Here is a 26,715-nt window from a genome sequence, read left to right on the forward strand (position 1 = left end):
TCGTTCCCACCATTTATTGACTCAGGTGCAGCACAGTACAGGCCAACAGCTTACACACAGACCGGTAGGTCAGCAGATCATTGACAGGGCTTTGCCTCCCCCTCCCCCCAAACAGACCCAGCCGGGCATTGCTCAGCCACGGGCAAGTCAGGCGCCTGCCTTTGGCGCAGGAAAGGTTTTGGCAGGGCAAGACTCGGCTGCAGATTCGCGCTGCTTGCCTGGGACGTGCGTGTGTGACAGGCTTGTCTATTGGCAGTTTGAGGTGCACGCGCCTCTGGGAGGGCCCCCCCCGGTGCTAGCAGAGGGTTGCTGTTTTGAACAAACTACAGCGTTGGGCATGTGTCTGTAAGGACACCGGGCACTGGGCTGTCCCATGGCCGGCAACAGGTTGAAATCCTGTCAGGTGCAGGGGATTTCAATCCACGCAGCTCACAGTTTTGCACCAACTTGGCCAGGATTCTGTGCACCCTGCTCGTTTGCACCTCTAATGTAGGGAAGGCGGCCTTAGAGCGAGGCTTAAAACCTGGGGGGGGGGGGCACGCCCTCTGGCATTGCTAGACAAAGCTGCATCCACCTTTCCCTCATTACAGACGTTCCAAACGGCCCTTGACGTCCCTCCTGGCAGAAGTAAAATGAGCGAAGGGGGGTCACAAGGGAGCAGCATGGGCCCGACCCCCTTGCAGAAAGTGCAGAATTAAACATCAGGCCCCAGGCCGGGCCCTGTCACAAACTGTTCAGCCTCTGGGCCTGCCGGGGCTGTCGGCTTCAACCTGCCAAGGCCGGGCTGTGAGGCTGGGCCACCCGCCCTCCTGGGATTGGGGAGGATGGGGGCAGGGAGACAGCCTGCACTCTGGGGCTGGGAACCTGCCGGCCCCATGCTCTGGGGAAGGCTGGGGCCATGCACCTGCCCTAGCCCCCCCACCCCCACTCCCACCAGGGCTGCCTGCTGTCTGCCCTCCCCTTCGCCACCAGCGGGGCTGGGAAAGGCTGGAACTGTCCCTCCCCCCCCCCCCCCCGCTTGCTCCTGCTGGGGCCACACGTGCCTGGGTTCGTATTGTCAAGCAAACCCTCCGCTGGATTTCTCAGCCTTAGTTCGGGCTTGGGGTGAGTCTGCCCGGCCCCTGCCACCGCAGCAATGCTCCTCGCAGGGCGGTTTGCCACAGGGCCTGCAATGGGGCAAGGGGAGCTCTAGCAGAGCCATGATTTCCCTCGCCCCTCGCCAGCCCATGGGGTGCGCTCTGCCCCTGTGGGACCAGGAGGGGGGCTCCAGGGGTTTGCTAGCAGGCTCCAGGCAGCCTAAAGGAAACGAGGCTGCGGCTCCTTTGCTCCTCCGCCCCCCGGGGCCATGGTGTCTGCTCTGGCCGCCTCCCACGGCTGCAGGCAGGGGTGGGGCTAGGCCGAGGGAGTGTTCACTGGACAGGCCCACAGGCGGGGGGGGGCGGGGGTTGTGCTGCTGCCACAGGAGGCGTCTGCAAAGCCTTTCAGCCCCTGCAGCCCAGCGCCAGCAGCGCCCCACAGAAGAGCCAGCACGGGCGGGTGGACGGACCGACCTGCGGGGCAGCCAGGAAGAGCAGCTGGAGGCAGGGTCACTGGTGCAGACGGGAACCGGGCTCCCCGCGCGGGGGAGGGACACGTTTCTCACACCGTTCGCCCGAGGCTGGGCGGAGGGGCGGGCAGGGGGTCAGCCTACCGGGGCGGGCAGCAGCACGTGTACGCGCCGGCCGGGATCGGCCCAGGACGGCTCCGGCCTGTGTCTAACCGCCCCGCGGGCTAGACAAACACCCATCGACCATTGCACAGCCCAGGGCCGGAGCCACCCCTGCTTCGGCATTCGCCAGAGGGAAAGGGGCTCCGGGGTTGGCAGCCACGGGCCCAGAGAGCGGGCCCAGCCGCGTGGCACGAAGCCCCGCAGGCCGGCCGTGGCTGAGCACGCCGCTTTGCAGTCACAAGCACGAGGGGGGAAGAAGCCACCAGGCACCAGGCACCCGCCTTCAGCCACACGGGATCTGCTCGTGCGGCGCACGACCCGCACTGGCCAGGCACGCTGGGACACGGAATCACGTCCCTCCTGGTGGTGGAGGGAGCCAGGCCGCAGGGTGTGGAGAAGGGCCCACCCCCCGGCCAGCCCCAGCGCCAGGGGAACGCCCCGCGTCTGGCTCTTGCACAGAGCACCCCCAAACCGAGCCTGGCCCTGTGCCGGAGGGGCCTGGCAGAAGGGCCCAGGGACAATATGACAACCCCGAGTGCCAGGACGGGGCTGAGCGAGCTGCTGGCCCCCGGCCCCCGGCAGAGAGGTAACAGCGACAGCAACACACCAGGAACGGCGACACGGTGGGGCTAGTACATGCAGGAGGGAGCCGAGTCCTGCCATTGCGGGCAGGGCCCCAGCTCAGGGAGCCGTCACTGGCTGCTGCTAGGGCTCTCCCCATTGGTGAGGGTCTTAAAGTCCATGGACAAGGCCAGCTCCTCAGCTGCGGGCGGCCGCTTCCACTCCTCCCGCGTCAGGATGTAGCCGATCACCAGCCCGAAGGCGACTAGCAGCAGGCCCAGGACGTTGGCCAGGATCCCTTCAGGCACGAAGGAGCTGTAGGTGGTCCTGCAGGAGCAGAGAGGGGCTGCGCTGAGGACAGAGGTTCCCTCCCTCGGGCAACTTGCAGAGGAGGAAAATGGCCGCGCTGCCCTGTACCACCCTCCCCCCCACTACAGCAACCGGGCTGCCCCCAGCCACTTACGGGAGCGTTTCCCTCTCTCCTGCGCATCCTAGGGGCCAGGGCCAGGAATTCCTGGCACCCTCTGGTGTGAGATGGCCAGGGCCTGTCCTAACGGGCGGCTCCCACCCCAGCGGCAGCGTGTGCATGGGGGGAGCAGCAGAGCCACATGGAGCCGGACTGCAGCAGGGTTTCCTACAGCTGGGTCCAGCTCAGAGGGGTGAGCTGGGGGGGGTGGGGCCTGCAGTGAGAAGGGCTTTGAAGGGCTCTTGCAGCTCCCAACCATTCCGGGGCTGCTGGTAACAGATCTGACCCCACCCAGCCTGCACCCACGAGGGGGAGCAAACCAGGAAACAGCCCCAGCTTTGCCACGGGCTAGCGGATGCCAGCTGAGAAGAGAATCTGGGCTCAGCTTTGCCACGGGCTAGCGGATGCCAGCTGAGAAGAGAATCTGGGCTCAGCGCACTGGCTAGAGAAGGTCTAACAGAGTTTTCTGTCTGGGGGAATCAGCAACGTTTGGAAATCGCTTTGTTCCAAGTCAGGCTGAGAATCCCAACCAGGAAAACTAAACCCAGGCAAGAGAGAGACATTGCAACCGGGGCCCCTGGCGTCAGCCTGCAGAAAGGAGACCAGGGCAGTTCTGTCCGTCAAACAACCCTGGAACACTTCAAGCTGCATTTTCTGACGGCCGCTTGTCGTGTGTCGGCTTCCAGCTGCAGGGTCCAAGAAGAGCTGGATAGATTCAGGGAGGTTAAGCCCATCCGTGGCTGTTAGCCAGGCTGGTAGGAATGGTGCCCCTCGCCTCTGTTTCTCGGGAAGTGGGAGACGGGAGGGATCACGTGCGGATTCCCTGTTGTGTTCCCTCCCTCTGGGGCATCTGGCATTGGCAGACAGGACACCGGGCTGGATGGACCGTTGATCTGACCCAGTCCGGCCGCTCTTACGTAGCTCCCGTCACTAGGGGCCGGTGGGTCTCCCCCCAGTCAGGCTCTGCTGGCGCTGGCCAGTCTCCTCTGTGTATCTGCCACAAAGGGCCTCTAAGGGGCTGAACCAGGCAGGGGCTGGACCCTCCCCCCCCCAAGGCTTTGAGGTGTGAGGGCCCGAACGCTGAGGGTGGATTGAAGTCTGGGTCCAGAGCGGCACGTGCCCAGGGTTCATTTTCCAAGCTCATGGGGGGGTTGTGAATTCCCACAGGCAGGGGCCACGGCCCTGACGCGTCTGTCACTTGCCTGATGCTGAAGAGCAGCAGCTCCAGGATGCCCAGCAGGCAGGCGGCGATGGAGAGGACGAGGAGGAAGGCGCCGAAGAAGACGTGCTGGGCTTTGTACTTGCTGCGGAGCGAGAAGGATGCTCCAGGGAACAGGAAGAAGCTGAAGCCCAAGAGCCACTGGAGGGGGGAGAAGTGCAGAGGGGCTGAGGGCACCTTCCCCCGGGTTCTCCACTGGAATTAGGTGCTAGTACAGCAGGCCTCGGGTAGCAGAGCAAACCACACAAGGCCCGGGGATCATGGGCCAGTCCAGCCTCGCCCTGCCGCAGGCTGACACCGGCACCAGCTCCTGCCGGCAGCCCAGGGGATTCAAAACAAATCCACCAGGGAGTGACATGCCCAATGACTGAACAAGGAGCCCTGCCCCTCAGCCTCTGCTCTAACCACTGGAGCGCGCTGCCAGTCAGGCCCAAACGGGTCCCCCTGCGAGGCAGGATGGAGCTCACCTCCTCCCCCTCCTCACCTGGAGGAAGTAGAGGCTGAAGGCGGTGATCCCGCACCAGCTGTGCAGGCTGTACATGTCCGCAAAGCCCTGCTTCCTGTGGTAATCGAACACGGCGATCACACCTGCGGAAGGGGTGGCTGGTTAGAGAAGGGCCCCCCTGCATTATCCATGTGCCCCTCGCCTCCCTCAGGGCTAACGAGGCCAGTTGCAGGATACGGCCCCGTCAGCTGTGGGTACGTCACTGGCCTAATTCGTTATCGGCGCAGTCGCGTGACATCCCCCGCCCCCAGCGTGGGCAGCGGAGCCCCAGCCACGGGCCCCGAGCCTGGGGAGCAAGAAAAGCTTCCCCATGCGGGAACCGCTGAGCTCTGGGACCCCTCCAGGCAACGCAGCCGGGACGGTCCTGCCAGGCCACCTTCCGCGGAGACTCACCCACGAGGGCGATGACCAACGCGAAGGCGTGGAGCAGCCCGTGCAGGATCTTGGCAGAGCGCTTGCTCTCGTTCCTGAAGACCCGGTAAACCAGGAGAGCTGGCGGAGAGAAAGGGGCATGAGGGCGCGTGGGCGGGCAGGGACCAGCCTCCTCGGCTCTGCAGCCCCCAGCCAAGGGCACCGGCCGGACCAGGCAAGCTACACCCATCACAGGAAGCCTGGGAGAGCCGAGCAACGAATGTCTCGGAGCCGCTGGAGGAGGCGGCTGGCTCGTGCTGCGGGAGCGTAAGCACTTGCTCTCCCCGCTGCCGTGTCCAGATTGAATTTGTTGGGATTCATCTTTTCATTGCGCCACGGGGACCGGCCGGGGGCACCTGCTGATGCACGTTCCCCAGCCCGGCTCTGTCCAGACGCAGCCCAAGCGGCCATCTGGGAGACAATTACCGCCCCCGGCTCTGCACAATCACATCAGCGTGTGACAGGGCGGGGAATGAGGTCGGCCTCCAGGCCTGAGTCCGAAGTGCTCCGCGAGCCACAGCGCTGAGAGCAGAGACCTCGCCAACGGAGTCACAGCACCGGCCCCAGAGAGGGGGCTGGGGGATCTGGCAGCAGGACTGGCTTTAGGGAAAATGGTGCCCTGGGCAAATGTGTATTTCGGTGCCCCTGGTCCCTGTGGGCAGAGCACCACCAGAGCCGGGCCAAGCTACGGGCTGACTGGGCTACCGCCCGGGCGTCCCATTGTAGGAGGCGCCGCGCGGGGCTGCCGGACCAGGTGGGGCTGCGCTCCTGAGGTGCATGAATGGCTCGGGCCGGCCCTGAGCACCACCCATTTCCCCTGGCACCCACGGGCTCCCCAACCACGGCACCCCCAAGCTGTGCTTGCTTTACCACTAACTCCTGCACTGTGCTCCTTTGCCCGACCTCTGCACAGCGCCCAGCCCCTGCACTGTGCTCCCACCTGTGCCCCCAGCCCTGCCGCACTGCCCCCCGCACAGTGCCCTGCACCCCCTTTGCCCAGCAACACCCAAGCCCAGTTGCCCCTCGCCCTCTGGGCATGGGCCCGTTTGCCCAGCCCTGTCTGGTAGCACCCTAGTCCAGCACCCCAGAAGAACCTGTCCAGACCCAGTGCTGCCAGGATCGGTGCACCTGTTACCACAGCTGCAGGCCCCGCTGCTAACACTGGGGGCCAGCTTTGTCCTTGGCCGGGCCGGGCAGCTGCTCCTGGCCCCAGTTCCCTTCTTAGCCCCACAGCCCTGCTGCTGCCGAACCACAGCTGGGCAAGGGAAGGCCAAAAGCCAGAGGCCGTGGGAACCAGGAGTAACTCCACGTTTCAAGCTTGGCACACGCAGGCTTTCCAGCAAAGGAGCCGGAGGCGCCTGTGGCAGGGGGCTGAGAAGCCTGGTGGAGGCAGGTCGCATTCTCCTCTTAGCCCTCCGGCACCTCAGCATCCGGAGCCCCGCTTACCGTCCCCTTGGAGGAAGACCATGCCAATGACCATGCAGAGCGGGTGGACGTTGAACTGCAGCAAGTTTTCCCAAGCAATCCCGCCCCGGTACTGGCCCATCCAGGCTCCTGTCATGGCGACCACGGTCAGACCCAAGAGCTGAGAGATGGCCAGGTAACAGGAGAGCCCTGCTGGGGTTGGAGGCCTGGAGAGACTGTCGTCCATGCTGGGTGGAGCCAGTGGCCGTCCTGGGATGGAAGCTCAGGCTGCAAGAAGATGGAGACGGAGATGAGCCTGCAGAACGCCAGCAGCTGGGAGCACCGGGCTGCCCACAGGCACCAGACACATCGCTCACGCCACTTCTCCAGGGCTGCGGGCTCCGCTCAACCAGCCTGGACTTGGCGCCCATTTGCATTTCGAGAGGGGGCAGGATCAGAAACCTGCTATCTAGGCCCATCCCTCGTTCCCAGCCCACCTGGACTCAGAGACAAGTCTCCCCAGAGCAGCTTGCAACTGCTTCAGGCAGGACCTCGGACCCCTAATCCCGACCCGCTCACAGCCCCAGCAGTGCCCACAGAGCTGGCCAGCCCAGAGGCCCTGGGTCCAGGCCTTCACCCACTGAGCTTTGCAATGCCAGTCCTGCTCCGAGCTGGGCCTAGCGATGCGCAGCCACATCCCTGCATTGTTGGCATGGCAACAGGCAGCACCAGCTCTTGGAGTGGATGGCCTTGTACGACATTTAACGGGAAGGACGCAGCCCCAGGGGGAGGCAGGCTGGCTGTGATGTCCACACTGCAAAGACAAACCCACGGTGCCAAGGCCCAGGCCGGTTCTGTCCCATCACAGAACTGGGGCAGAACTGACTTTGTAGGTTTTCACAACGTCGAGGCCACGTTCTCTGACCAGGAACCAAACCCGGCCTGGGCTGCTGGGCTAAACATAACAACAGAACATCTGCGCTGCCATTTTATCCCTGCGGCAGCCCCGTCTGCACAAGCCTGAATCAATTGTCCAGGCTCAGTGACTCAAGGCCAGGGGGTTTCCTTGTGCTCTTACCGTATGCCTGGCCAGGATCCCCCACCACTGGTTTTCCTTTTGGAGAGAGAAGGGAGGCGGCCAGGAACAGGACAGGCAGGCTTGGCAGAAGAGTCTCTCTTGACCAGCTTAGCAGCTGCTTTCAGTATCAGCCCTCATTGGCCAACCCTGCTCCAGCCCTGATCTGCCAGGAGATGCACAAAAGCTTCCTGGTTTGCCTAGAACCAGGCCAGATTAGCTTGGGGTGTTAAGAGGATCAATTGATCGCTCACATGCTCACCTGGTGCAGCAGGTCTGGCTACATGACTCAGCCCAGCTGTGGTAACAGTCACGGCTAAGGATTATGAAATTGAACTAACTTTCCTTTCCTTACCCACCGCTGTATCCTGCCCAGAGCCTTCTCTCGTCAAGCAATCGCTCCCTTTTGTCCTCACTGGGCTTGCTCGTGCCGTCTCTCCAGCTGATGCCTCATGTCTGTCTTATTTATATCATGGACTCTTTGGTTCTGTTTGTACAGCAGCTGGCTATGACAGGGTCCCAGGCCATGACTGGACTCTGAGGTAGGACTGCAGGGAAACATTCATACGACTGGGCTTATAAAGCGTAACATGAATGGGTCTCACTGGGGTGGCAATTTGGTGATTTTCTTAAAGCCCAGCTCCTGGCCTCGGGGTGAGACTCCCAGCTTTCTTTTACAAAGCAAGTTGATAGCACACAAATGCAGAGAAAAAGCTTGAAAACCTGAATCCTAAAGGCTTCAAAACATAAAAACTGTAACCTGAGGAGATTTAAGCCAATCCAGGGTGCATAAAACAATCATTTTTGGAGGGGGGGAAAAAAGAGAATATTGGATTTTTGTGGTTATTTAAACACCACATTTCTTGGTTTTTTTAATAAATCGGTTCAGTTTAATCCATTTTGATACAATACACATTATAATCACGCAAAACATGTGAATAAAAATGAACACTGGGACCATGGACCTCTAGCCAAGATTTAGAGGAAAAAGCTGATTTTCTATATAAAGGAGGAGTCAGGCTGGAAATATCTAACTTTGGAGGTCAAGGGTTATGAACATGACACAACAGATCATGTTCTGTATTAAAGGCTTGCTCCTAAGAGGGGCCCAGGGATGGTAGAAATAGGAAAAGTCATCACCGGGCACTGGGACCTGGCCTCGGACACCAAGAGATACCGTCGTGTATCTCAGGTTCAGCCACTGAGCCTGCCTGGGTGGTCACATCCTCCTAGTTGATAGCTTCTCCCAACCTGAGGTCTGCGTGGCTCAGTTCTCAAATAGTTATGGCTCCACCCACCCCAGAAGAACTCTCTGGATCACGGAGAATCGCTGACGGGCCCGCTGCCTACCAGCCCTTGATTGGACGGGTCTTGCACTTCAAGTAAGTAGCCTTACTCTGCCTCTTCGCATGTGTACACAGATACACAAAGAGAGAGAAAACCCTTTGTTTCTCAACTGCCTCGCTCCATCTGCAGACATAAAATACTGCAGCACAACAGGCATGTGGGTTACGTGAGCAGCCATCTTGGATTGCTGCTAGTTCTCTTTCTGATGTTAGCCTGGGGAGTTATGTAACAAGGGAGAAGCAGCCACACACGCACCCAGAAAGGAGCAACATTGACACAATGGGATGAAGAATGTTGTGCCTTCGGAGTCTTGTGTTTCGTTTCGATTTCAACATCAGGGATCTGATGTGGGGAGCGTAGTAGTTCAGGACAGCAATACAATCAATTCAGGACTCACTGGTGTGGTGTTTTGACAGGTCTCCTGCTCCGTCAGCAATGATAACCATTCAGCGGTGTGCACCTTTGTATGCTTTCTTAGTATATCGTGCCAGCTCCGAACAGGTAGCTAACAAAATAGACTTCATGAGAGCCCCCGAAGACCACAGACTCAGATAAGATACGAAGGCACCCGAGTCAGGTTTATTGTTGAATGAAGCACGTTCATAGGTGTCGGTAGCCAGATGGCCTCCGAGCCGCTACATATTTGTACCCAGAACGATGGATGCATCTTAAATGATTATTAGATTGTCACTTTGCTAGATTATTTACAGACATTCCTTTGGAAGAGGTTCATTTCTTCTTTGGAAAGGCTTAGAATTTTTTTTATACCACTTTTCCTTTTTAGCATTTTTACAACACTTTAATTGCCCAATTACTTCCAGACTCCGCCGAGTTAACTTCTCACTTAAGTCACTTCATTTTTCCTTCAAAGGAAAAGCTTAGATATCACCGTTTTAAGTATTGTTCCAAGAATTTAAATTTCCAGTGCCTGTACTCACTGCTTTCCCTTGTTTTTGCCACTGTGTCCTTAGGGATCCAAACTTGCCTGCTTATCTGGGCCACATCCTGCTTTCCCTGCTGAATGGCCCCTTTCCATGGACACAGGCTTCTTCCACTACTAATTTAGCAAGCAGGGTGGGCTCTTTAACGAGCCCCCACCCCTCCTGCTTCCTTTTCTTAGGTAAATCCAAATGTTCATTTCGGCAGTCAGCTATTTTTTTAAAAACACCTCCTTACAGGGTTTTTTTTAGAACAGCCAGACTGAGGCAGTAGCTCTCTTGATTGAGGTTAAGGGCTTGTAAACCAGTAAATATTTCGCCAATTTGTTTTTAAGGTCTGCATGGTATAAACATGAGCTAAGCTTCTTCAGACCATGAGCTATGCCCAAACTTTTGCAATATTTGTTTTAAGGATGTACTTTACTACTTCTCCTTTCCAGGAGGGGTCTCTTTCTGCATCTTCGCACCCATGCGCCCCGTTTGGTTTTAATAGCCATTTTTACTCTTATTTGCTTTGTACCCTTCAGACCCTAAACAAGGGTCGAATGGAGATGCTAAGCTTTGTCCCGTTGGGCTTGCCCCTCATCCGACTGTGGTTCCAAAGCAGTGGATGCCGTCTCATCTTAAATTTGCCAGGGCCACCTTTGTCCATTTCTCTTCCCATTCTTCAGGCACTGTACAAGTGCTTGCAATCTGGTGTTTAACAACAGGGGATGGTGCTTTCCAGGTTTTTAACAGCTTAAGAATGGCCATACTCGGTCAGAATAACGGTCCATCTAGCCCAGTGTCCTGTCTGCCCACGGTGACCAATACCAGATGCCCCAGAGAGAGGGATCACAACAGGTAATCAATCTTCACGTGATCCCTCCCTTGTCACCCACTTCCAGAGAAACAGAGACTAGGGACACCATTCCTACCTATCCTGGCTAATAGCCATTGGTGGACCTAACCTCCATGAATCTATCTAGCTCTTTTTTGAACCCTGTTAAAGTTCTAGCCTTCACCACATCCTCTGGCAAGGAGTTCCACAGGTTGACTGCACTGAGTGAAGAAAAATTTCCTTTTGTTTGTTTTAAACCTGCTGCCTATTCATTTCATTTGGTGACCCCTGGGTCTTTTATTGCGGGAATAAGTAAATAACTTTTCCTTATTCACTTTTTCCACACCCGTCATGATTTTATAGATCTCGATCATATCCCCCTTAGTCTCCTCTTTTCTAACCTGAAAAGTCCAAGTCTTTTTAATCTCTCTTCATATGGGACCCGTTCCAAACCCCTCATCATTTTTGTTGCCCTTTTCTGAACTGCTTTTTCTGATGTTATATTTTCCTGCTTTACTTGTTCGAGCAATCACATGTCTGGCCTGCCTGTTGCCCTGCCAGCAGAGCCCGAACCTTCCAATGCTCGACAGCCTGTGTTGCTTCCTCTATTTCTCTATTTTTTCATTTAGCTGGGAAGCTAGTCTAGTGGAATGCTGTTTAAGCCATCTTACGGCCATAGACATCAATTGCAAAGTTCTAGCTCTTTTACTTGTATTACTACCGTAATTTAGCGAATATACCCTGCTCTTATATTCATTTTTACAAACCCTGCACCCCCCTTTCCCTCTCCCCCAGAGGCTGGAGGCTGTACTGGAACCTGGGGCGGTGAGTGGCTAATCCCCGCTCCCCGCTGCACCATAAATATACCCCCCAGCAAATATACCCCTGGCACAGAAAAGTCTTGTATAGCCGGTGGGTTATATTTGTGCTTGGGGGATACAAGATTTTTTTTACTTAAATAGAAAAAACTACAGGGTATATTCGGGTGTGGGATACATTCGCTAAATTACGGTATTCTTTAGAGCTTCAGTTTCTACCATTGCTTTACAAATGCCTGTCCATGTTCCCACACTTTCTTTTTTAAATTCAAATGAACCCCCTTCACTGGCAAACCAGTGGGTCCATGCTTCCTCAACCTCACGGGGATTTTCAGGGGAGAAGATTAGGGGGTTCCCAAACTCGTGGCTTTCTGCCATGTTAGATGGCGATTCTTACAGCAGACCGCTCGCTTACTTTCCAAGTCACGTCGTGGTCACCAATGTAGCAGTTCAGGACAGCGATACAGTAAATTTAGGATTCACTAGTGTGGCACCCTGACACATCTCCTGCTCCTGAACATTCGGCTGTGTGCGTTTTCATATGCTCCCTCAGTATATCCTGCCAGCTCTGCGCAGGTAGCTAACACAATAGACTTCACAAGAGCCCCTAAAGGCCACAGACTCAGATAAGATACGAAGGCACCTGAGTCAGGTTTATTGTCGGTAGCCAGATAGTCTCTGAGCCCCTACATATTTGTACCCGGGACAATAGGCATGGCTCAATCGATAGTATGGAGTTCACTATCGCCCCCTAGGCCGGCCAAAGAATTAAGTGAGGTACCCAAACATTTACAGACAGAAATGAACAATCTATGATACCCACCATACGTAGCATCTTATGCATTAATAACATGTGTGGTACCTCCCCTTGGACTTTCCTCCAAAGCAGTCACTGCTCATTGTTCTGCTTTCACTCTTGTTGTTTCAAACTATTTTATCATGTACTCAGCTGGGTGTCCTGTACTGTCCTGATGGTATGTTTGTACATATTTCATGTACTTTTATCAGTGCTCGCAGTTCCGGTGCAGAGACACACTGTCTTGCCCGCAAACATTTGCTTTTGACATGGCCTGTCTGTTACTCATTGTATATCTCTTGCTTACTTTGGTTCAAGCACCAGCCCCATGCTTCAGCCTCTTTCTCTCTCCTACACTGGGGAACTTCTCATAGCTGCAGGTTATAAATAAAATCCTCTTTGGGAATTTTTCAAGAAAATCTTGTTCTTCTGGGTGGAAAAAAGGAACATGGGCCAAATGTAAACTGTGTAAAGAAGAGATCCAAGGCATGTTGTCAGAACAAAGACCCTTCCAGTTCTATGATTCTAAGAGATCATCTACTCCAGTCCCCTGCCCTCACAGCAGGACAAGCACCACCTACACCATCCCTAACAGCTGTCTGCCTAATCTGCTCTTAAATATCTCCAATGATGGAGATTCCACAACCCCCCTAGGCAATTTGTTCCAGTGTTTAACCACCCTGAGTGATAGGAAGTTTTTCCTAATGTTCAACCTAGCCCTCCCTTACTGCAATTTAAGCCCAATGCTTCGTGAATGAACTGACATATGAAAAAAAATACTCTTCACAGGATTCTGAATTTGATGATGACATGGACATGTCTGAACTATCTGGATCAGCTGCTTAGTAAACTCATTTCCCCACCACCCTTGACAGCTTTGATTGTTGTAGGCAGGGCTGTTGTGGCCCCAAGTCGTAAAACGTGTTCTGAGTGGAAAATTTACTTATGAATTTCAAACTGTAAATGTCATGTTAGCTTATTGTGGGAGTACTTATCAGTTACATCTGTACTATTAATGCTACATTTCTGAACTGACTCTTGCTCAGTGTAATCAAACGCCTTAGATTAAAAAATGCCCAATAAACTTAATTTTAACACTTAAAATATTTTCCCCATAAGTCATATGGAATGCTGCCACAGATAAAGGTTTTAATAATTTAAATCATTATTTTCCCTATTAAAAAGTTTTAGAATCATTTTTTTCATTGAAACAGCAGTACAAACAGTAGCAATAGGAGGAATATTTCATTTATACTCTATTTTTTTTTTAAGTGATGCACTGAATAACACTCTGTGAATGAGTGTGACTTTTTTACCACTTCAGTGTCCACTTTACAGATTAGGAGCTATGAACATCCACCATCTGCAAGGCATACAACTTCAGAGTCACCTGTGGTCCTTCCAACGCTGCTGCAACTACACGTCAGACAGAAAATTACTGCTATTAAAAAAACAAAACTTCATTCAATACATGTATAACTGAGTTTGGAATCAAGACAAGCAATTCCAGCAAGAGTCCATAGGCTAAGAGACTTCTCAGTTCACTTAATCAACGCATTCTCCATCGTGTGTCATTGTGCTCAGAACATTGACGTGGTTCAATCAGTATTAGGGTTGCCAGGTGTCTGGTATTGGCCCGGTATTTTAATGTTTGTCTCAGACAGAAGGCCGCAGGGGACAATCTTCCCCTGCGCATCTGATGGAGGCAGGGGGAGTAGGGAGATTTAAAAGGCGCAGTGACTTTTTTTTTGGTGCTCAACAACTTTCAGTATACATTCGGTATTTTTTGTGAAACTATCTGGCAACCCTAATCAGTATGAGCAGGCTACAGGCTGCGCCAACTTTGCTAGAAGGATCCTGGGTACAGTGAGCGAGAAGGAAATAGAAGAGTGTGTAAAAAACACTGACAGGAAATTCATTAATATGAGTCTTGATGGGTGGAGCAGTGTACACAGTGCATGTGTGACAGCCAACCCCATATTGTATTCCCTCACAGAAACAATATGCCAGGAAATGCCCATAGAGCAGACTATTTAAAAGTATTAACTGAAACAGCTATAAACATACTGAACAAGTGTCAAGTATCACAATCCTGCACATGCAGCAAGGAGGAGAAGAAATCTAGAAGATAACGAAAGGAAGCTGAAACTTTTAACCTGGGTGCAGTTCTCATCTGATGCCTCTTGTAGTCAAAGATGTAAGTACAACTCTACTTTGCTTGAGAGGGGCACTCAGACAAACTAATTCTCTCCCCATGTGGATGATGGAATTCAGGGGCTGGCTGTTCTGAGCAATGTATTAAGAATTGGGCTATTTTGACAACACTTACTGAAGACAATTGTGATAAAAAGCCAAAGTAATCATTGCTGGACGAAGGAGAAGTCCTGGAGACATGCTGAACGTACTGAAACCTATTGCCTTAGCCTTTGACAAATTGCACAAAGATTGCTGCAGCATAGCTGATGCTGCAGGAATTTGGAGAGAACTTCAGAAGACATTCGAGAAGACAACCCAACAACAAAGTTAAGCTGCAGTCAGTCAACAAGCAGGTGGATTAAGTACTTACTCCGCCTCATTTGGTTGCCAATATTCTCAACTCAAAAGTGCCAGGGTAGATACCTAAGTGCTGAAGAAGATGCTGCTGGGCCTCTACTAATCACCCGTGACAACCATAACAGAGATCAGAGCTAGAGGTGACCACTCAAGCAGTATGTGTTTGCTGATGACGTTCTAAAGAGAGTCAAAACCACAAACTTACTGGAAATCACATGCTAAACCCTGGAACCAGAGTTTATTGAAGGGCTAGCCCAGCTTTTGACAGCAATAGCAATAGACTCTTCAGCAGTTATCAAAAAATAATTTCTTCTTTGGACTAATTCAGTCAAAATTGAGTAACTGATTGGGAGTTGAAAAAGCAGGAAAACTTCTCTCTCTTCCAGCTTATGAATAAAAATGCAGGAAGGAGGGGCTAAGATGTGCTAGTTTTACAAGTCTGCAGGACACCTTAAAGTAGCTTAGGAGTCTGTGGTCTATGATTCTACATTTCTTGAAAACAAGAATACCAGGACTGGAAGGACCTCGAGAGGTCATTGAGGTCCCCTGCCCTCGTGTCACCAGGTCCTGATGAAATGCATCCCAGGATACTCAAGGAGCTGATAGAGGAGGTATCTGAGCCTTTAGCTATGATCTTTGAAAAATCATGGCAGACAGGGGAGATTCCAGAAGACTGGAAAAGGGCAAATATTGTGCCCATCTATAAAAAGGGGAATAAGAACAACCCAGGAAATTATAGACCGGTCAGTTTAACGTCTGTCCCAGGGAAGATAATGGAGCAGGTAATTAAGGAAATCGTATGCAAACACTTGGAAAGTAATAAAGTGATAGGGAATAGCCAGCATGGGTTTGTGAAGAACAAGTCATGCCAAACTAATCTGATAGCTTTCTTTGATAAGATAACGAGCCTTGTGGATAAGGGAGAAGCGGTGGATGTCATATACCTAGACTTTAGTAAGGCATTTGATACGGTCTCGCATGATATTCTTATTGATAAACTAGGCAAATATAACTTAGATAGGGCCACGATAAGGTGGGTGCATAATTGGCTGGATAACCGTAGTCAGAGTTGTTGTTAACGGTTCTAAATCCTGCTGGAAAGGGATAACAAGTGGAGTTCCTCAAGGGTCTGTTTTGGGACCCGTACTATTCAATATCTTCATCAATGATGTAGATATTGGGATAGAGAGTACTCTTATTAAGTTTGCAGATGATACCAAACTGGGTGGGGTTGCGACTTCTTTGGAGGATAGGGACATAATTCAAAATGACCTTAGCAAGTTAGAGAAATGGTCAGAGGTAAACAGGATGAGGTTTAATAAAGAGAAATGCAAAGTGCTCCACTTAGGAAGGAACAATCAGTTCCATACATACAAGATGGGAAGCGACTGTCTAGGAAGGAGCATGGCGGAAAGGGATCTAGGGGTCATAGTGGACCACAAGTTGAATACGAGTCAACAGTGTGATGCTGTTGCAAAAAAAGCAAATATGATTCTAGGTTGTATCAACAGGTGTGTTGTAAGCAAAACTCGTGAAGTCATTCTGCCGCTCTACTCTGCACTAGTTAGGCCTCAGCTGGAGTACTGTGTCCAGTTCTGGGCGCCACATTTCAAGAAAGATGTGGAGAAATTGGAAAGGGTACAGAGAAGAGCGACAAGAATGATTAAAGGTCTAGAGAACATGACCTATGAAGCCAGGCTTCATGAACTGGGCTTGTTTAGTTTGGAAAAAAGAAGATTAAGGGGGGACATGATAGCGGTTTTCAAATATCTAAAAGGGTGTCACAAGGAGGAAGGCGAAAATTTGTTCCTCTTGGTTTCTGAGGACAGGACAAGGAGTAATGGGCTTAAAGTGCAGCAGGGGAGGTTTAGATTGGACATTAGGAAAAAATTCCTAACTGTCAGGGTGGTCAAATATTGGAATAAATTGCCAAGGGAGGTGGTGGAATCTCCCTCTCTGGAGAGATTTAAGAACAGGTTAGATAGACATCTGTCAGGGATGGTGTAGACGGAGCTTGATCCTGCCTTGAGGGCGGGGGGCTGGACTCGATGACCTCTCGAGGTCCCTTCCAGTCCTATTATTCTATGATTCTATGGCAGGACCAAGTACAGTCTAGACCATCCCTGATAGACATTTATCTAACCTACTCTTAAATATCTCCACAGATGGAGATTCCACAACCTCCCTAGGCAATTTATTCCAGTGTTTAACCACCCTGACAGTTAGAAAAGACAGAACTATGCAGCACGTTAAAGACTAACAAGATGGTTTATTAGGTGATGAGTTTTCCTGGGCCAGACCCACTTCCTCAGATCAAATTGTGGAAGAAAATTGGCATGACCATATATACCAGAGATACAATCAAAAAAAGTGAACACATAAAATTGACAAATCAGATTTTAGAACAGAGGAGGGGTGAGGGGGGAGGTTAGTGTCTATGAGATAATATTAGGGGTGATAATTGGGGAAGCTATCTTTGTAATGGGTAAGATAATTAGCATCTCTGTTAAGGCCCATTCATAGTGTTAAATTTAAGCATGAATAACAGTTCTGAGGCTTCCCTTTGTAGTCTGGTGTTAAAGTCTCTTTGAAGCAGGATGTACGTAGTGAGGTCATTGAGACAATGACCAGTCTGGCTGAAATGGCAAGAAACCGTTTTTTCTTTGTGAAACGGTCTGATGCCTATTGTGTGTGCATTGATTCTTTGGTGAAGTGTCTGAGAAGTTTGTATACATAGCAGACGGACACTTTTGGCACATGATGGCATAAATTATATTTCTGGATGAACAGGAACATGTGTTCTTGATCTTGTAACTGACATGGTTAGGTCCAATGACGGTTATCACCTCTAATATCATTATCTCATAGACCCTTTCCCTCACCCCCACCCTAACCCCATTGTAGAATTTCAACTTTTTTTAAAAAAAGCCAGAGGGGGAAGAACATACCAGCAGGATCCATATGGAACTTATCCCAGGGGAATGGCTCTGCTGGAAGCTTACTCCACCCCCACGTGTATCCAGATCGCTGGGTGAAGGAGCAGGGGGTTGCGAGCGAGAAGACCATTCATTCAGTCTTCCCCCAGCTGTTATTAATGTTTTTGCACACATTGCAACAGTTTTTATTGACCCAGCCCGGCCTCGGGGACTGGTAACTATCAATCTCCCTGTGCTACCGATAAGATAATGGAGACTGCACAAGGTCACTTTAATTAGACTCCAATATTGCAGCCTCATTGCTAAAGGCTACGCAAATGAATGGATAAGCATGTGAACGCTACATGCTGCCTCTGTACCAGCTGCTTTGCACATCTCTTTGTGAAAATCAGGAATCCTATTTGCTGGATAAGCCATTTGCAAAGGGTCTTAATTCCAGAGAGAAAGGTGAAGGTCCCCGTTCACCCCTGCTGCTGACTCCAGAGAGGGGCATCATGCTTCCACAAACAGAGCTTCAATTCCAGCTAAGGCTGCAGCTAAGTTTGTTTCAAACCTAGTTGACTCCTCTCAAGAACTCCATTTAAAAAAAAAAAAAAAAAAAATCAAACAAGGCAGTAAAGACAGAGAGGTGAGAGTCCCCTACACTTACGGCAGGACCAAGCACCATCTAGACCATCCCTGACAGATGTTTGTCTAACCTGTTCTTAAAAACATTCCAAGATGGAGATTCCACAACCTCCCTAGGCAATTTATTCCAGCGTTTAAACACCCTGGCTATGTCTAGATTGCATCCCTTTTTCGTAAAAGGGATGCAAATTAGACGTATCGCAATTGCTAATGAAGCGGAGATTTAAATCTCCCCCGCTTCATTAGCATAAAAATGGCTGCCACTTTTTTCCGGTACGGAGCTTTGCTGGAAAAAAGCGCCAGTCTAGACGCAGATCTTGCGGAAAATAAAGCCTTTTCTGAAAGATCCCTTATCCCTTGGAAGTTTTTCCTAAAGTCCAACCAAAACCTCCCTTGCTGAAACTTAAGCCCATTGCTGCTTGTCCTATCCTCAGCGGATAAGGAGAATCATTGTAACCCCATTGGGACAGAACCCCTCCTTACAGTCCAACCGGACTCTCGGCAGGGTCTGAGCAGCAGCCCTAGCACAGGTGGGGGAGAAGGTTGCTGCTGGGGGTTGACAGCTCACACTGTGCTGCCTTTCCTTTGTGTGGCCAGTTTCACATGCACAAGGAAAGGCCTAAAGACGCACAAAGCAATTTTCGGCAGTTAGTTTCCTTGCCAGGTAGGTAAGTATTCCCCATTACTGAAGGCAGACAGGACAAGGTGTCGGTGTCTCCGCACGAGTGGCCTTTCTTTTCATGTCACACAAACGTCTTTTGGAGAAAATCTAACTATGCCCTAACTCCCAGCACTGGGGTTTGAGGCTTCAAAGTCGCTCAGTCTGAAAGGGTCGGGGAGCAGCAGGCAGCTCCCTTAATTCCTCCTTGCGGTTTCTATGCAAGTGACAGAGGCAGATTAAAGAGGGCAGTTGAAACAGGGGAGATTTATTAAGCACACACACACTTCACTCCCAGCCAGAGCTGCAGGCTTTATTGGATCATAACCGATAAGTGGATTAAGACAACTGGCTTATTCTATTAGACTGCACTGCAAATGCCAGCTGTGTGCGTGTGGCACTTGCAGCCCGAGGGCAGAAGAGGCTCTGGAAGGAACATCAGCAACCAAAAAGTCTCAAGGAGAGCAGCAGGCACTGTCCCTTTGGGAATATTAAAGGACTGGGTCATGGGAGAGAACAGATGCGCCTGCCTTTGGATGATGGAGGCAGGAGGCACATGAGACACTCACAAACCCGAGAACAGCACTTTCCTCGTGAATACAGAGCAGCCACATCAAGGCACCTGCAGGGCTGGGATGAGAGTTCTTCATCAGGGGAAATCCTGCCCCTGCCCAAGAGAGAAGGGGGAAAAAGAAAAGAGATGCAGTCCCCTCATCCAACAGGTAGGGATGTTAAGTCCCAGTTAACCACTTAACTGGGATCCCCTGTAGAGCGGCAGACCAGTCTGGAGCGGCCGACCAGTCTGGAGCGGCCCCCTGCCTGTGCACACTGATGGCTAACCAGTTACTGATAAGCATCATCTAATAAGGGGGATGCTTACTGGTTAAATAGTTACATCCCTACTCACAGGTGATCCCAAAATTCCTAGCCCTAAATTAAGCCTCCTCTGGACCAACGGCTGGATGGCTGGGGGGTTGTCAGCCCCCCCATCCTACAAAGAGAAACAAAAAGCCTTGGAAAGCCATGTACAAACACCACTTGAACTGCCATCTCTCCAACCCCCACCCCACAAAAGGCGTCTGCCAGGCTCTGACTCCAACCCCAGTGCAGCCGACACCAGAACTGGCATCAGCAGCTATTTCTAGGGCACAGAATGTGGAATCCAGGTGCCTCCAGCAGAGGGTGGGTGCCATGCTGGGAAAAAGCAGGACATGATGGTGGGGACAAGAGAAATTCCCCCCAGCACGATGGAACACAGATGGCCCTGGCTACAACCTGCCTCCCTCTCCCAGGAACATAGAAAGGTTCAAGGCAGGCAAACAGATGGATGCAGACAGAAAGAGGCACTAGGGAAGCAGCAAAGCACACAGTGTGGGACCTGACACCTCCTACGGATGCATGGAGGAAGAACTCCACCAGACTTTAATCCTGCATCGCTCTGCTTGTAAGATGAGCTTTAGAGGCCTCATGTGCAGCTGGTTCAGGAACTAGCCACAATCACACGGCAACGCTGTGAAAAGGAGTCAGTCTGGAAGTGAATCCGGCTGTAACTGTTTTGACTTGATAGGTTGTACACTGCCCCTTTAACCACCAGATTTTCCAGAAATCTCAGCTCCTATCTAGGTACCATTCTGAGTAGCTACATTTACAGGACTCCTCAGCATGCTGGCTGCTAACACCCTGCCAGTATCATTGAGAGCTGAGCCCTTTTAGGCCCTGGTCCCAGCTGTGGGTGCTGTATACTTGGAAATCTGGGTCTTACCTTCTAAGGGATTCCTGGTTGCCAGAGAACGGCAGCTATTGTGTGTTCAGGGCAGACTGCCACAGAGGAAGGAAACCCTCATCCTCTGCTCTGACGCTGACGTTATTTTTGTTCTCTTAATCTAAAATAAAGGTTACTCTGACTTAACTTCATGGCTGCTCTTTGGGCCTGGAAAAAAGTAACACGAGGCAGGGCCAAGGCAGCAGAACAGTTCGCATGAAGACTAACTTGATAGTATGAGAGAACAGAGACCCGTGTCTCCTTCTGTTCGGGGTCCCCTCTAAGTGGTACCGCACAGGGGCCATTTTCTATTGAGGAGGGGAAAACACCTTCACAAATCTTGTTACTAAGGTTAAGATTTTGTCATTACCATTATTTTTACTGGAAGTCTCGGAGAGGCTGTGGAAAATAAACAAAAATTCACAGAAGTCTGTGACCTGCCTGTGACTTCTACTAAAAATAAAGGGAGCTGACAGGAGGACTGAGCCCCAGGAGGGAGAGGAGAAGAGCCCACTGCAGATACCTGGGGGCTCTCAAGTCCCTGCTGGCAACAGCTCCAGCCCCGCTGCCCCAGGGCCGAAGCGGAAAAGGTCACAAATCCATGACATAATCTTATCCTTAATTATTGCTTCATGGCATCAAGAGAGTCGTTCTCCCTCCCCTCACCTAATCAGCAATGGAAACACACAATGTGAGACCGCGCACTGCAGCGCCTCGTATTTCCCTCAGCTTTCCTCACCCTCTTTGCCAGCTGTGCAGTCCAAGCCAAGGACCCCTCATCCCAGTTCCCCACCCCTTTTGCCTCCACTGACTATCTCCAGCAGCTCCCAGGGAAGCATAAGAGAAATAAGAGAGGTTCTGAACCGCAAAAAGAAAAACAAGACACATCCCTAGAGCTGCTACTTCCCACCCACGGTCTAACAGGCATATGCACCCCCAGCCCCCAATAAATAATAAACTTCTGCTGGAAAATACACAAGTCCCACCTCACTAACACTCAGTAGCAAGAATCCAGCAAGCGCCCTGCTACGGGGGCTGATCAGTGGTGCTGGTCAGGGTACTCCCAAAATTAAAGCCTACCGCCTCCACATTAAGCTAGTCAGACTAAGACTCACATGGGCTCCTGGGGAAGTCCGTCCACACCCTTCAGTCTCCAACAGCAGGGAAAGCAGCCTCTCTGCAGCTCCGTGTCAGCCGCCAAGTGAAAGCTGTTCACCCAGTGCTCTCAGCTGCACCTGATATTTCAGGCTAAGTTAATCACCTCCTGACAATCATCCTCAGCTAACCTGGTAACAACCTGAGGCAAGATGCCTAATTAAGATCCCTGCTGCTTGCTGGGAAATGGAGGTCCAGAAGCAGTTAACTCCCTCCGCCTCGCAGGGCAACTGTAGGAAAGGGTAAAGCAACCAGCACTTGTAAAGATCTGTGTTCTCCTGGGCACTGCACGCAGGGGGCATAACACTTCAGTGCCACCTCTACTTCCTATAATGTAGGCACTGAAGCAATCCCTCCAAAGGCCCAGGAAACAGGGGAGACTCACACCCCACTGGGGCTTTGAAATAAAGCAACTGACAACAAACAATGCAGCCTCCCTAAAAGAGTTTTTACAGCTGGTGATTTAACAAATTCAGGCTAGAGGTGGAAAAACCCTAGCTAACTATCCAGTCTGGCATTTGCTACCCTTGTCCAGTCCCCAGTAATGGGGTTTTACCCTTTCCATTACTCACTGTTGGACAGTTAAATAAAGTTCTCACACTGGAGATTATATCCCAATATTCAGCCTAGCTTTTCCATTATTTCATCCCATTACTTCTAGGTAAACCTCAGGTTACTACACAAACCAATTCCCTTCCTTCTTGGCCTAAACAGTCTGCAAATATTTGCAGTGTTATATCCTTCCTTCGTCATCACTGATCAAACTATAAAACACCCAGCTAGAATTTGTAGGGCTAGCTTTTCGCGAGAGCTCAGAGATCAGATGCATGCTGGGTGCTGAACTGTTGTGAAAATCTAGATGTAAGCGTCACAGTGGCAGCTGCTGGACATGTTTACAGATCTGACAGCTAAGCAAGCAAAAGTGGAACCAGCTCTCCTGGAAATTAAGTCCTGATTGTGGATACTAAGCCCTGGGAATTCAAGCCCTTGGCTTAACATTTCCTTATAAATCAAATCCTCTGGGTCAAGTCAATTGTTTGTTCTCTGAACTCCCTCCAGTGTCAATAATGTTCTGGTAACTCAATGCCCAAAATGGAATGCAATATTCTAGGTGGGTGCTCCTTGCAAAGAACTCTTATCTCCCTGCTCTGGAAATGCAATGTCTGTTTTAGGAATTTATCTGGCCCCCATTACCACAGCATATGAGATCATTTTTAATGCAGTTAATCCTCTTATATTCATCTTACAGATGAAATGCTCCTACATTCATCTTACAGATGGGAAACTGAGTCATGGAGAGACTCAATGACATGACCATGGTCACAGAAGAAGTAACCAAGCAGGGTCTTAGACTAGTGCCTTAACCACTGGGCCATCCTTCCTCTCTGCAGTCCAGGATTACACATCCCATTGCAAAGTTCTGTCTAACTTGCTGCTCACTCTTGCCCTTAGATCTAATTTGTCATTACTGTTGCCTGGGTATTTCTCTTGCATCAAAAACATGTGTATCAGATCTGAATCTCTTCAAGAACCAAGTGTCAATAACCCCCCAACCAAACCCAAGGGCAGGTTAAAAGAAAAGGAAGTTATTTCAAGTTGGCTAAGTAAACAGATGTGGGGCAATTGCTACAGGCTTGTAGAATCTTAACAGGAAAAAAAGAGAAACAGTCCAGTCCCCCTGGGGAAAATGTTCTCCTCTTCAATTTCTTCAAGTGCTGGTGCTGTAACAACGACATTCTTGGCAACAAATGCAAGCGTAAGGCAGCTGGATTGGAGAACACAAAGGCTACGTCTACACTGGCATGAATTTCCGGAACTGATTAATACGGAATACTATTCCGTTTTCAGTTTTTCCAGAAAAGGAGCGTCTACATTGGCAGTCTGCTTTTCCGGAAAAGCCCTTTTTCCGGAAAAGCGTCTGTGGCCAATGTAGATGCGCTTTTCCGGAAAAGACTACTGGGCTGTCTACACTGGCCCTTTTCCAGAACAGTGTTCCGGAATAAGGACTTATGCCCGAGCAGGAGCAGAATAGTTTTTCCGGAATAGCGGCTGATTTTGTACAGTAGAGCATCGTTGCTTTTCCGGAAATTCAAGGGCCAGTGTAGACAGCTCGCAGCTTATTCCGGAAAAGCGGCTGATTTTCCGGAATAAGTGGCCCAGTGTAGACACAGCCAAAGGGCAGGGCAAGTAGAACCTGGCTTAAGGTCCTCTCTGAGGGTCGCTGCCTTTTTGTCCCACCTCATGGCTAAATGCACCTCTTAGCCATCACACTGTTTCAGCACTGACTGACAAAAAGGTCCATCTGCTGAGGAGGAAATGCGGCAGGGAGAAAGGGCCTGGCATCAATTAACTGAGAGACCAATCTGTTCTGCTAATACTTTTTCTTTGGCTTAGGATTGGCACTTAGAAAGCCAGATACGCTCAGGAGTGAGGGAGGACTGGGAGGTAACAGGACAGCAAAAGCACAGCGGAGTCATGGATTAGGTTGAAAGTGACCTCAGGAAGTCCAACCGCCTGCTTGATGCAGGATCAGCCCCAACAAAGTCAACCAGGCTTTGAGAAAGGCAAGTGAGTGGATCCTCTCTGCCAAAACACTGTCCTCACTGTTCTCCGCCTTCCCAAGAGAAGCCCATTCAACCCCAAACCAGAACAAGAGGTGCACTGCAATCCCATAGGGCCTAGGCGCAGAACCCAGCTTCACGGGGATGGCCACGAAAGGCTGAGTCTCACCCAGCTCCCCGAGGTGAGCTCTTTCCCGTGGCCCTGTCCAGGTGAGGTGTGCTGGGAGCAGGCACCGAACTGCACCCCACCGGTGGCTTCGGCCTTAACGCAGCTGAATTCACTCCCCCCACTAATGCAAACATGGGGTCGGGACTGCCTATGCGCCTCTCTTGGGTGGGAGCATTTCTGGGCATGCCTGCTGGAATCACCTGGCCCCCTAGAGGCCTAAGTATGGACATTCCAGCTACCCCCCTACACAGGAGACCCCATCCTGAGCCCTTGGGGGGTCAAACAAACCACACAGGTATTTGCTCTTTCCAGAACCAAGCTTCCCCTCAGGGCTGCCTGCCATGGGACGGTGCCAGCCACTGAGAGCTAGTGAGTCAATCGGGGTGCAGTGTAGGAAAAGCTGGATTCCCGAGAGCTCTGCATGCTGCCAGCATGGATCAGCGCGCTCTGCCAGCACAACGTGCCAGCCCCATGCCAGGCAAACAAACCGCTTCAGAGCCAGGGCACCGGGAGAGCCACCCCCTGGCCCAGGCAATGGGGCCTGAGCATGCAGCGTGCTGTGTGGAGAGGTGGGACGTAGACCTGAGAAGCTGAGGCTCAGCAGGTGAGATGCAGCAGGAACACCCCGAGAGCTCTGCTGGGGCGCAGAGACATGGGGGGAGGGGCATGAAGGGAGGATCAGGACCTTTGGGCTCAGAGGCATCGATTCTGGGGGGGACGGGATCTGGGGCTTTGGGGCTCAGAGGCACCGATTCTGGGGGGAGGGATCTGGGGCTTTGGGGCTCAGAGGCACCGATTCTGCGGGGAAGGGGGGATCTGGGGCTCAGAGGCACCGAGTCCGGGGGGAGGGGGGATCTGGGGCTCAGAGGCACCGAGTCCGAGGGGAGGGGGGATCTGGGGCTCAGAGGCACCGAGTCCGAGGGGAGGGGGGGATCTGGGGCTCAGAGGCACCGAGTCCGGGGGGAGGGGGGGATCCGGGGCTCAGAGGCACCGAGTCCGGGGGGAGGGGGGATCCGGGGCTCAGAGGCACCGAGTCCGGGGGGAGGGGGGATCCGGGGCTCAGAGGCACCGAGTCCGGGGGGAGGGGGGATCCGGGGCTCAGAGGCACCGAGTCCGGGGGGAGGGGGGATCTGGGGCTCAGAGGCACCGAGTCCGGGGGGAGGGGGGATCTGGGGCTCAGAGGCACCGAGTCCGGGGGGAGGGGGAGCTCAGAGGCACCGAGTCCGGGGGGAGGGGGGATCTGGGGCTCAGAGGCACCGAGTCCGGGGGGAGGGGGGATCCGGGGCTCAGAGGCACCGAGTCCGGGGGGAGGGGGGATCTGGGGCTCAGAGGCACCGAGTCCGGGGGGAGGGGGGATCCGGGGCTCAGAGGCACCGAGTCCGGGGGGAGGGGGGATCCGGGGCTCAGAGGCACCGAGTCCGGGGGGAGGGGGGATCTGGGGCTCAGAGGCACCGAGTCCGGGGGGAGGGGGGATCTGGGGCTCAGAGGCACCGAGTCCGGGGGGAGGGGGGATCTGGGGCTCAGAGGCACCGAGTCCGGGGGGAGGGGGGATCTGGGGCTCAGAGGCACCGAGTCCGGGGGGAGGGGGGATCTGGGGCTCGGAGGCACCGAGTCCGGGGGGAGGGGGGATCTGGGGCTCAGAGGCACCGAGTCCGGGGGGAGGGGGGATCTGGGGCTCAGAGGCACCGAGTCCGGGGGGAGGGGGAGTCCCCACCCCAGAGGGGGCGCCACTCGGGATCTCCGCCCACACCCGGCCCCTGCCGCCCAGACGCCGCGGCGACGGGCGCAGTGTCAGAGCCCAGCGCGCCCCGCACTCCGGGCCCGGGCTCCTACCTGCGGGGGGGCGGGCCGAGGAGCCGCTGGCTGGGTCGGCGCCGCCGGACAGGCCCGGCCCTTCCTGCTGCCGGTGCCCGGGGAGCGGCTCCGGCGGGAGGGGCCGGGCGCGCTCCGGGCCGCGGCGTTGCCCCGGCAACGGGCACGCTGACTGGCTGCCGGCCGGGGAGGGGGCAGGTACCGGCCGTGACGCCAACGGGCGCGGGGGCGTGGCTGGGAATTGTGTAACGTTCTGGGGGGGGTGCACCTGTAGGGGAGGGGCTGGAGTGTGAAAGCAGGAAGGGGGCGGGGCTGGGGAATATGTAACGTTCTAGGGGTGGGGGTGTGCACCTGTAGGGGGAGGGGCTGGAGTGTGAAAGCAGGAAGGGGGCGGGGCTGGGGAATATGTAACGT

General features: G+C 52.7%; 1 protein-coding gene across 5 annotated transcripts; it reads right to left on the minus strand.

Moving 5' to 3' along the window:
- Nucleotides 1-26,477, minus strand: CYB561 (cytochrome b561). 5 transcript variants are annotated; one of them, XM_075911634.1, is made up of 7 exons: nucleotides 26,323-26,475; nucleotides 7,709-7,897; nucleotides 6,317-6,562; nucleotides 4,853-4,951; nucleotides 4,439-4,542; nucleotides 3,938-4,095; nucleotides 1-2,596 (listed from the first exon to the last, which is right to left on the minus strand). In XM_075911634.1, the coding sequence occupies exons 3-7, from the start codon at nucleotides 6,519-6,521 to the stop codon at nucleotides 2,401-2,403; spliced, it is 762 nt and encodes a 253-aa protein (XP_075767749.1). In that variant the 5' UTR covers nucleotides 6,522-6,562; nucleotides 7,709-7,897; nucleotides 26,323-26,475; the 3' UTR covers nucleotides 1-2,400. The 5 variants fall into 5 exon arrangements, with proteins under 5 accessions (XP_075767749.1, XP_075767748.1, XP_075767747.1 ...); XM_075911633.1 differs by having other exon boundaries at nucleotides 7,705-7,897; XM_075911632.1 differs by lacking the exon at nucleotides 7,709-7,897 and having other exon boundaries at nucleotides 26,323-26,477.
- Between the last annotated feature and the right edge of the window lie 238 nt (nucleotides 26,478-26,715).

This window comes from Pelodiscus sinensis, chromosome 29, assembly GCF_049634645.1.
Source record: "Pelodiscus sinensis isolate JC-2024 chromosome 29, ASM4963464v1, whole genome shotgun sequence".
Taxonomy (NCBI): domain Eukaryota; kingdom Metazoa; phylum Chordata; order Testudines; family Trionychidae; genus Pelodiscus; species Pelodiscus sinensis.